Raw genomic sequence first — 12,383 nt, 5'->3', positions numbered from 1 at the left:
AAATGGGGGTATCAATTCACAATAAACCAAGGTCTAAAATGGGCCGATTTTGAGCGCCACACAAGAACAAATTCCAACTGTCAGTTCCCGTCTTCCTAGCAGGGTTTCGAGCTGCACTCAGTAAGCATCTATATCTTTTTGTGTGGCAGGGGATCCATTAAAGAGACCCCCTGGCTTTAGCTAAAGTAAACAAGTCATCGTTGATGACACAGTCCCCACTTGTTAATGGGTACTTAATTACAAGTCCTCAGAGGGAATAGAGTCATGTTCATTAATTAATTAGCTCTGCGATTAAAAATACTGCGCTACAGATGGGGCTTAATGGCCAAAAATGAGTTCCATGGTGGTGAAAACATAAAACCAATGTAGGTCACCATCCTATTTACGAAAGGTCATTAAATGAGTCCATTAGTAATTAATCGACGGATGTTGCCAAACATTTTGGCATCCTATCATAACACTGACAGATTATCGCCGGTACCATAATTCATAAAGTTTGATGCAGTGCTTCTGGACATTCACCATAAAAACAAAAATTCATCATGTAAATGCAAATCAGCAATTAATTTAAACAATACTGCTAAGTGTCATTGAATTGTATTTACAACACTATGAGATCAACATCTGTACCAAGTTTCATCAAATTTGATGCAGTATTTGTGGACATATTACTCTAATTAGAAAAGTTCATTATACGTCAATGTCCTTGTGCCAACTTTGAATAAAATCGGTTGAGATATGCCTGAGTATTATGGCTCTGTACATGAAAAAATCGTAACAAAATGGCCGCACGGCAGTCATATTGGATGGTATCACATCACAAATTGACATGCATATGTATGACATTAGTCAATCTCCTTGTACCAACTTTGTATAAATTCGCTTGATACTTGTCTGAGTATATGAAAACATCGTAACAAAATGGCCGCAAAGCAGCCATATTGGATCATATCACAAAACAAATTGACATGCATATCTATGACATTGGTCAATGTCCTTGTACCAACTTTGAATACAATCGGTTGAGATATGCCTGAGTTATGGCTCTGTACATGAAAAAATCGTAACAAAATGGCTGCCAGGCGGCCATATTGGATCGTATCACAAAACAAATTGACGTGCATATCTATGACATTGGTCAATGTCCTTGTACCAACTTTGAAAAGAATCGGTTAAAACATGTCTGAGTTATGGCTTTGTACATGAAAAAATAGCGTCAATGACACTGTAGCTCCCATCCTGGACTATTTAGTGTTTGTTCTCTGGTCAGATATTTGAACATGTGTGAAAGGGATAAAGTGCATGAAGTGAAAATACTTAAATGTAATGTACTGGAGACAGTGAAATATGTTTAATGTATTTATTCAGAATATAAAATGGAAAAAATACAGAATTAGATATATCGAATACTGTGATACAACCATTAACTCAACAAGTCATTTACAATGACATAGTCCCCACTTGTAATAGGAGCATTAGTCTTGATGGGGCAGGAAAATGTGGTCATTAAGAAGTATCACTGGAGTGTATATGTTGAGATCTATTGGCACATAGGTCTATGTTGTTGTTCCCAATTTGAAACACATGAGGCATGTCTAAGTTATGGTTCTAAATCGGGAAAAAAGATCAGACCTCTAGCAGTATTGGCCAGCCAAGAAATACATATGCGCATTATAAATGACGTACAAGATGTGACATCTTAAGGTCTAATATCCTATCAAAATTGGAGGGTATAGAACTTGTGGTTACTGAGATATGCATATTATATGTATAATCAAGGTCAAAGGTCATCGAGGTCACATGACATTTTGAAAAAAAAAAATTATATTGCTAATTTATCCATATATGCCAAAAATCAGATCTCTAGCTCTATTCGCTTGCCCAGAATTAGATGTGTACATAATTAATGAGGTAAAGCGTGTGTTGTCATAAGGTCTCCCATCCTACTAAATACAAAGGACATAGCACTTGTGGTTACTTATTTATTGACATAAACATATATTTTAGGTAAAAGGTCATCGAGGTCACATGACATTTGGTCAAAAATTTCTCTCCTATAGTTATCCCTATATACCAAAAATCAGACCTCTAGCTCTATTGGCACGCTCAAAATTAGATATGCGCATAATAAATGACAGGGCTCCCGCTAAGTCACCAAAATGATTAGCCAACTCATTAGCCAAATCAAAAATCTTTTAGCCATTTTGAGTAACTTTTAGCCAGCTTATGATCTCAAGTGTGGCAACAGCTTTCTCGTCATTCAGGAGTCCCTAATTTTACAAATCAAGATGTTTTGTATGATGTTCATGATGGTTTTTACATTAACGAAATATGTGTTTAGTTTTTGCATTTATAATCAGTGTTTTTATGACATTTCAGGGATAGAAATCGTTTCTCATTTTTGGTGGTAAACTTTAAACACCAGAAATAAAATTAGGTAGCAATTGAATTCTAAAAATCTGGTAGCAATGTTAAGTGTATATTACAAGAGGTACAGATTGAATATTTCTGCCACATTCAGTTAGTATTCACAGTATGATAGCTTGTCATAAGTTACAGGCTTCTCATGTGGCAAATTGATGCAGTCTTCCATAACCTAAATGTTTGAGCCACACAAGTAAAACAATTTTCCATGCAGAAGACAGCATTTATAGCACAATGGCAGTGTAGATACGATTATTGTGGTATTTAAGGGCCCGGTTTTACTTGTATATCATAGTTGTGATCAAGCAGGCTGAAATAGCATCTTGAGTATAAGTACTTTTCTTGAGACAAAAAGGGCTGGGCCAAACACAACTCTTGTAAAACAAGACACAACGATATATGTTCATTTAATAAATTACTCACTGTTTGAGGGCATTCATTGTTTTAATGATTATGATAATGTTTTAGCCCAGATATATTTTCATTTGATATTTTGATATCATCAAGAAATGTCTGGTGATGTTCACGTCTAGATTATTAAACTGGTGGAATCTACAAAAATATTACAATCATTCAGAATCACATAATTTCTTGTATAAGTTATAGCAGTTTGAAAGTAGGCCGGATAAGCTGAATGCCAAAGGCAGCAAAATTACCTTTCACCTATTGGACCACCAGGTGGTTTCTTGTGAACCATAATTGTGTAATTAGGGGGTCTTCATGCATAACATCACATGATGAGATGACCTAGACTTGACCTTTCAGAAAACCTCAGTTTTTCTCCTTTTCTTTTGTATTATGGCTCCGTTTGTGAAAGTTTCCTTTGAAATTATGGTTTTTACTATCAAACTGAGTAGTTGCAGGCCAAATTTTGATACAGCAAAGTAGGTAAAACTTTTGATAGACTCAAGGACGACCCAGGACTCACAGAGGCAAAGCAGGCCTCAGTGTATTCATGGACATTAGTTCATAATGTATTGTAGTATCGAACAGCAACAGTGTTTGTTTTACGTACCAGGGAATTTGTAACTTTTTAAACTGTTTCAATACATTGCAACTTTGTAGGAAGGAGGGTAAACTGTTTCAACATCTTACAACATTTTATTGTTAGGTGTAGTTTTCTGTTGAGGAGGTCTAAGAATTCAATAGCCACTACATTAGCCAAACAGGAATTTTTGTAGCCATTTTTAACTTTCTTTCGCATTTGGCGAATTGGCGAATAGGTAGCGGGAGCCCTGAATCAAGTACAATATGTGGGCGTCATAAGTCCCATCATACCATACATGAAGGCTGTAGCACTTGTGGTTACTGAGTTATGGACAAATATGTATATTTGAGGTCAAAGGTCACCAAGGTCAAGTGACATTTTGTCAAAAAAATTGTATTGCTAAGTTATCCCTATATACCAAAAATCAGACCGCTAGCTCTATTGGCTCGCTCAAAATTAGATATGCGCATAATTAATGAGGTACAATATGTGGCGTCATAAGGTGTCCCATCATACCATACATGAAGGCTGTAGCACTTGTGGTTACTGCGTTATGGACAAATATGTATATTTGAGGTCAAAGGTCACCGAGGTCACGTGACATTTTGTCAAAAAAATTGTATTGCTAAGTTATCCCTATATACCAAAAATCAGACCTCTAGCTCTCTTGGCTCGCTCAAAATTAGATATGCGCATAATAAATGAAGTACAATATGTGGCATCATAAGGTGTCCCATCATACCATACATGAAGGGTGTAGCACTTGTGGTTACTGAGTTATGGACAAATATGTATATCTGAGGTCAAAGGTCACCGAGGTCACATGACATTTTGTCAAAAAAATTGTTTTGCTATTATCCCTATATACCAAAAATCAGACCTCTAGCTCTATTGGCTCGCTCAAAATTAGATATGTGCATAATTAATGAGGTACAATATGTAGCGTCATAAACAGTCCGGGTTATGTCCATATAGAGGATAGTAGGGAAGAGCCAATGGCGTACCGTATATGTAATGAAATTAAGGCAAGAACCAATCACGTACTGTATATGTAACAAGGGTCAAAGGTTACGTTGGTTCACTTCGTTCAGATCGCGATATGACCTGACAGATCCACCGATCGAGTGAGACTGTTGGCTACCCGGAAGTATCTTAGCTCCAGTCGATTGGCGACGTTCTACCGTGTTAAAAATTGTAAGATTTCTTCAAGAATAGTTTTCTGAGTTTCTTAACCCTTGACCATATTCGACAAAGAGTTATTGGACGTTTTTCGTTCTCTTTTCCAGCTTTTGGTTAACTTCTCGGCGATTGATCCGGCGCGCGTTTTTCTGAGCGAAGGGTCAATCGTACCTGGCAACGCATGGTGATCGAAAAAATCGTGCTCCATCGTGCTCCGATGACCGACTAAAACAGTTGACCCATCTTTGCAAAGCTTGAAAACATTCTCCATACTGCAGATGCCAAGGTTAAATTGAAATTTGACCAAAAATAGGCGATATTTGGCGATAAATAACTTACTGTAGATTTACAAGGGTCAAATGCTGATTTCTAGGAGCCGTACCCGGCCACGAAATTCATCCAAATAAGTAATTTTCAAGTACTAACCACTTGTGTCGGTCACCATCTCGGCCGCATTGAACATTGTGCGTAACGTCTACATCTAAAAACTACCCAGTGCTAAAAATAAAGGGCGAAATCAAGCCGAAAAGTTCAAACTCGTTGCAATGTACGAGCCAAGGTTTGCATGGTTAATTATTCATGACGTTGGCGGCGGCAGGTTCGCTGATTGGTCAATCGTAATATCCTCTCTATGGACATAACCCGGACTGATAAAGGTGTCCCATCATACCATATATGAAGGGTGGTAGCACTCGTGGTTACTGAGTTATGGAAAAATATGTTTATTTGAGATCAAAGGTCATCAAGGTCACATGACATTTTGTCAAATATCCGAGATGTCTGCGTGAACGGATGGACTCACGGATGGACGAACAGACGGACATGACCCAATCTATAAGCCCACTGGACTTCATCCATGGGGACTAAAAATTGTGTCACTGCATCCTTTTTGCAATATGAATACGATGAGAAACTAAATTTTTATTTTTTGTGGCCTTATACATGGGAGTCTATGGAGATCTGCCTAATACATGGGAGTCTATGGACGTCTAAACTAAAAATATGCAAATTTCACCATGATTTGCCCAAATTTTGGAAAGGTCATTCCTATGCACTTCCATACCAAGTTTCAAATCAATCCGACTTGTGGTTTCAGAGAAGAAGATTTTTTGACCAAAAATGGGAGAAAATTACAAAAAAATTCATGAAAAATAGCAAGTCCAAAATACTGACCCAAGATGTGCACAATCATTTCATGTCAGCCCAACGTACTTACATGCCAATTTTTCATGTAGTCTGCTCAGTGGTTATTGAGTTTTTTCAATTTTGACTGTTTTTACATTTTTTCACTTAATTTGCATATTTTTGGCAATGACAACTTCATTTGAACAAAATCTCATCTACAGCCCATCATCCATGTACACACCAAATATCAAGATGAAATGTACAGCGGTTTTGGAGTTTTTGATGTTGACGGACAGACATACAGACATACAGACATACAGACATACAGACATACAGACATACATACATACAGACATTTCCCTAGCCTATAAGAATAGCTTCCATTGCCATATATACATATGGCTATGGGAGCTAAAAATCGTAGAAAAATGGCCGCATGGCAGCAATATTGGATCGTATCACAAAATAAATTGACATGCATATCTATGACATTGGTGAATGTTCTTGTACCAACTTTGAAATGAATTGATTGAGATATGCCTGAGTTATGGCTCTGTACATGACAAAATTGTAATAAAATGGCCGCCTGTCGGCCATATTGGATCCTATCACAAAACAAATCGACGTGCATATCTATGACATTGGTCAATGTCCTTGTACTAGCTTTGAATAAAATCGGTTTAAACAAGTCTGAGTTATGGCTCTGTACATGAAAAAATCATAATAAAATGGCCGCCTGGCGGCCATATTGGATTGTATAACAAAACAAATCAACATGCATATGTATGACATATGTAGTAATCTTTGTACCAAGTTTTAATGAAATCGCTCCTTGCATCTCTGAGATATCTGCGTGAACGGACGCACGCACGCACGGACATGACCAAACCTACAAGTCCCCCCCCCCCCCCGATGGTGTCCGTGGGGACTAATAATAGACTTGGTTTTAAAACACTGTCACTAATTGATCAGAACTCCATATATGGAAGAATTTTGCCCAATAGAAAATATCGAAACAAAAGGGCACTACTACTACTATCATAACCGGTCCACTATGGGAAAAGTAGCAGTGCCTTATGGATGAACGGCAAGGATTCTTCTAGTTTGGAATTTTAAAAATCACCAGTCAGACTCTAACTGCAGACAGCGTTCGAAATTCACGCTAACCCGCTAGCCCCAGACCAGCTGTTTTCATGCCGGGCCAGTAAGTTGTGAAAGAAGCAGACCCGAGTGTCCTGCTCTAAATAAAGAAGGGGTCAGCAATTTTTAATACTCATACCCTATTCTGTTAAATTTTCAAGTAATCAAACCGCAAAATTTAGGAAAAAATTGGCAGGTAAAATCTCAAAAGATCGAACGGTGAAATTACTTAGCGAAAGCCTTTACAGCTACGCATTTCTCGCGACTTGCGAGATTGATGGCGCTACTCAACATCTTCCATTTGTTACGCGTTGGGGTCACGTTGGGGTAGGTTCGAGATTTCGTTTAGTCAAAATGGCAGCATTGTTTTGATGAACCTCGCCTCGCGGGTGAATATCAGTAGCGAGAAAGATGTACAGGTATTTGAATATTGAGCCACCTACAGCAAAAAAGAAGCGATCAACAGAAGATTGCCGTGCTGCAAGCAAAGTCTACGATGCAGAGAAACGGGAAAGACACTTTCAAGAGTCTTGGAAAAAAGACTTTCCGTGGCTAATACACGATCCCGGTAAGCCCGATAAACGCATGCTGGAGGCCCCCAAAAGAGGAGGCACAATTTCATGGAAGACAGATCTAATCAGCTGAGTGATAGTTCAAACCAGGCTGGCAGCAGTGACCAGGCTGTTTTGGTTGAAGAGCAGGATGAAACAGGAGTTGCTATTGCTGACAAAGATAAAATGCTGTCTGACAGTGACTCTGACTGGAGTGACTATGGATCATGTTCAGAGACGAAGAGGAGGATGATGTCCTGCTTACACTGGAAGCAGCCTGTGAAGATTTGGGTTTTGAGGACTAGGACATTAATTGTCATTCTGGCTGTAAAAGAAAAGAGTTGAAAACAGTTGCTGCAATAAAAAGTTGTTATAAAATTATAAAGAAATTAATAGTTTGGTGTTATGATATTGCATCTTTTTTTATTGTTCAGGGCCCCTGTAGTTCCCTTCAAGTAAAAATTCCGTATTATGCCCAGGACCAGTTGATTTCCTTTCGGGCCAGTGAATTTTATAAGTTACAGGCCCGCTTGGCCAGTAGCGATTTTGCATGAGCTTCAAACACTGACTGCAGATAACGGATAATTTCAGAAACTGGACCAAACTTTGATGAGGGTGAAAGATAGTTTCTTTCACCCAATTTTTTTAGTATTTTCAAAAACGTTTTTAGGGACTGGTCAGTTTCTTCGGCGGGGGGGGGGGGGGGTGGGGGTGGGGGGCGGTGGATTATTTTTTGCCGACGTCAAAAAGTGGCTGACCCCCCTATTCCAAATTTGAAAACAGGGTGACCCCCCCTATTCCAAATTCTAAAACAGGGTGACCCCCCCCCCCCCCCGGCGCGACAAAGGGAAAACAAAAGATGGACATAAATTATATATATATATATATATATATATATATATATATATATATATATATATATAGATAATAGATATATAGATATTATATTTTACATTTTACATATATTTATATTTTAAATAGTCATTCTATGTTTTAGTGATTTGTTGACATGTCAGTTGTAAGATAGGAATTTCAAAGTGTCAATCTTAAAGTTTAAATACAGTACATTTTGAATGAGCTGTATTTTGAATGATCTGTGAATGTATTTCACACTTTCTCTGCTTAACCAGATGTCCTGAACTGTTGTACAGAAATGGATGTCAATCATTAATATCAAAGAGGGAAAAGCAGTGAATCAAAAACTTTGATGGGTGTTAAGACTTGCCAACCATCCAATTAAATCTACTGAGGAGCCATAGAGAGCTTTTTTAGCCAAATCTTATGTGTACAGTGTCTGAGAGGACCTTTTCTTGTGTAACATTGAAACCATAAAAGCACAGCTAATAATGACAAAAACTGCCTTTTTTAACTGTTATTTTGTTCATAAAAAAGCATCTTTCTACAGAAAACCTATGAAACAAAGGAAAATAATTGCATCAATGAGAAGGAAAGATATCTTGTCATTTTTCTATCTCTAAAATAAGTCACTGTATCAAATATATATTGTGAAATATTTGTGCATGTTGCTTTCTCATACTGAATTCTCACAGAGAGAACAGAAAAGTATCAGGAATTTGTCATCCTTTTCATATGAAATGCAGATTTCATAATGGTACACTTTCACTTAGCAAACATCAAGATATCTCTGAAAGTATGGCGCCCGAAGGGCGCGCCAAAAAATATGAAACATCCTGATATCTCTGATATATATGCCTAGTATATTAAAGTCATGCACCTGAAGGGCATGCTGAAAGATGTATGATATATTAAAGTAATGAGCTTGAAGAGCACGCTGAAAAATATTGAACATACAGATATCTCTGATGTATGTATGCTTGATATGTTAAAGTTGGGCGTGCTGAAAAATATGACTGATTATTAAAGTTACGCGCCCGAAGGGCGCGCCTGAAAAATACAACTGAATGATGAATTTTGTGGCTGACACTAGCATTTTAGGCAATGATGAGCCTGTGTCAAAATTCAAAAACACACTGACCCCCCCTATTGGGCATTTCAAAAACATGGTGACCCCCCCTATCACCAAAGTCAAAAACAGGGTGACCCCCCCCCATGAATCCACCGCCCCCCCCCCCCCAGGCTGAAGAAACTGACCAGTCCCTTAGGAAATCATGGCCAACATAGCCGTAAAACGCAGTATAGAGGTAGGCTTTGCTGGTAGCCCTGCGTACCGTGCTGTGTGTTTCGGGCGTTACACGGCCCCCACCACACGTGTAACGCCCGAAACACACAGCACGGTACGCAGGGTAGGCTTTGCTGGTAGCTCGGTCATGAAATGCTTGCTTTTTACCTGATTACGTTTTTGCAAATTTTGACACTATGATTTTTGACCTGGGTCAAAGGTCATAAGGTCTAAACTGGGGTCCTAAAATAATGAGATTTTAGGTCTAAAATGGGCCCCTGGTTTTTTACGTGCGGCCGCACACCCCTACCACTTCTCAGAGCAAGTGTCCGGCTTTAGCTAACGTGGGAGGCGGCGTAGCCAAAGCCGGACACTCTCGGCGTCTCGCCATACTCGTAGGGCTAGAGTGTTACATGATTAGTATTTCACTCAAATGAGTCGGTTCTTTTTATCGACAATGTTATCTACAGAACTTGTGTGGGACATACTAAAAAGTAAACGTAATGATATGAGACTGTCCAACCATAATAAATGAATGAATACCTTGTGGACTTAATGGAACACCGCAGCTGTAGTTGAATGCACTGCCAGTGCCACCGCCACCATTGCGTGTTCTCTCACTGGCCTCTAAATTGTCCAATATTCCCGCCGATTCCATCTTTACAGTACGAATTTTGCTGCAAAAATGTTTCAGAGAGACGTTAAGTACACTTCTGAGATTGCGTCACACCGCAGCTCACGGTATACGGCTTCTGGAGAGCAACCTCTATACTAGGTTTTTCCTCAGCTTCCCGTGCACGGTCTCGTGCACGGTCATATCATTATATGAACTTTGAACCGTCAACTTAACTTGAAAGATCCGTTGGGGGCGCTTTGCACAGAGGAACTCCCTCACATCACTGTTACGAGGGTTGCCGTATGTATACTTCTGCATGGCTCACAAATACTGTAGGGGGAATAGCTGGATTAAAATCTTACTTTTTTAATCCACCGTTAATAACCTTGAGAAATATTGCTCAAGCACTCTGCTATCATATGGCCAAACATTTTAAGCCAACAATATTGTACAATATTAAAATTTTTATATTTTTTGCAGTACTTTAATTTGCTCTTTTCATCTATTCCAATCTTGTTTTTAGATTTATCATGTTGAAGATTTAGCGCTCAGCTTATCAGCGAAACCTGCAGCTGCGTATTTATTGGACATTTTCATAATTATCCAACGGTGTTCAATTTTGTAAATTAGTAAAACCTACTCATCAGATTTTTTAAAACTTGTTTTCTAATCATTTACAATTTGCCATCAGTATCTAGAATTGTTTTTCAGACATCCATATTTCTTAAAGTAATTTTCATCCCTCTTTTCAAGACATCCTGTTGTCTTCACAATGGTAGAGTTTCTCTGTTGCTTTTCTAACAATGATAACGACAGACTGCAGGTTCTTCTCTGTATAACTATTAACTGTCATTATTTACAGTCTTGGGGTCGGAGGAATTTCATCGTAAACTCCGAAATTGCGAGTAAGCCCCCTGCCAACCATGATGAATTTGAGTAACCATCCTCTCTAACACAGAAATTTTGACTGAACCCCCCCCCCCACCCCCCACCACTTAGAAAAGTTAAATATCAATACATGTATTTGAACAATTTACAAAAATACAGCAATAACAAAGACCTTTCAAATCCTAGATTATCATCAGTTATCGGTTATCTCATGACTGTTAAAAAAGTTAAACAAAAAACATGAAACTCAAAGTCACAACAAAATATACAGATATAAAAGCTCACTCTGTAACCAGTATCCATCCATATACCGGTAGTATTGTTTAATTTGGATGGGTATCATTACAGGGTTTTCACCAAGATATCTGAGCTACGGTCTTTAGTTGCCGATTTAACATTTTTTCATTTACAATCTACACGAAATACATTCTAAGGTCGAGGCTAGATCTAGATGGCTTGCACGAGATACACTCTTTACATTTAGTACATTCTTAACATTTACTACATTTTTTACATGAAAGGTCTGCACGAAATAAATGGGTAAGATTGGAGCTGGGTCTGGATGCTTGGATTTGCGCAAAATATATTCTTTACAACACTTCTCCATAAAATGCACTCTAAGATCAGGGCTTGGTCGTGGTCGATACCATGCTGGTATTTTGTGGCGCCAGTGTTGTTATAGTCCAAATCTAGAGGAATTGCTGCTGGATAAATCGTTGCGCCAATTTGTACGATTATGACACACACACAGACATACATACCGTTACAGTAGACATTACCACACACAGACAGTGAAGACATTTGCAATATGGAGTTCAATTGCAACCAAAATTATTCAATAGAAACTAAATTACTCACAAATGATTAAAACTATACAAAAGTTACCTGCTTGGTCGAAACTTTCACTAAGGATGATTACCGCAGATTGAAGGTGCTTCTTTGAAGTACTTGTTCTTTAAAAACATTCATCTCATAAATCATGCTTTATTTAAATACCCTTATAACACCTTGTAAATCACAACCTTTATTTTCATTGGTGAATGAAAGGGACAGTAATAATTTTGATCATATTTATCTGTATTTTTGGGTCAGTTTCTTGCTTTCTCCATAAATATCAAGTATTCAGCTTGTCAATAATCTGTGTTTTATACAGTCAGTATGAGTCTTAACTATAAATTACCGGTAGTAGCTAATATATTGTGTGTTATATCATACCAGTATATAGATGGAACAAATACAGCGATCTAATTGCTTGGTTGAGACGTGAACATGGCCGTGCTATATTCACAATATAGCACAGCTGGCAAACACACAAGTTGAACTGGAATGCTT

At 38.2% G+C, this 12,383-nt stretch overlaps 1 protein-coding gene across 2 annotated transcripts in view; it reads right to left on the bottom strand.

Moving 5' to 3' along the window:
• Window positions 1-12,383, bottom strand: part of LOC139133980 (zinc finger protein 160-like) — a 30,654-nt gene that overhangs the window by 6,567 nt on the left and 11,704 nt on the right. The window contains exon 2 of one of the 2 annotated variants that reach the window (XM_070700806.1): window positions 10,091-10,224. In XM_070700806.1, coding sequence (XP_070556907.1) covers window positions 10,091-10,205 — 115 coding nt within the window. In that variant the 5' untranslated portion in view covers window positions 10,206-10,224. Of the gene's footprint in view, window positions 1-10,090; window positions 10,726-12,383 lie in introns of those variants that run through there. The other variant, XM_070700808.1, reaches the window with a different exon arrangement.

Source organism: Ptychodera flava, chromosome 5 (genome assembly GCF_041260155.1).
Source record: "Ptychodera flava strain L36383 chromosome 5, AS_Pfla_20210202, whole genome shotgun sequence".
In the NCBI taxonomy this organism is placed as follows: Eukaryota; Metazoa; Hemichordata; class Enteropneusta; family Ptychoderidae; genus Ptychodera; species Ptychodera flava.
Note: the sequence above shows the minus strand (reverse complement) of the source record. Positions and strands in the feature narration are given on the sequence as shown.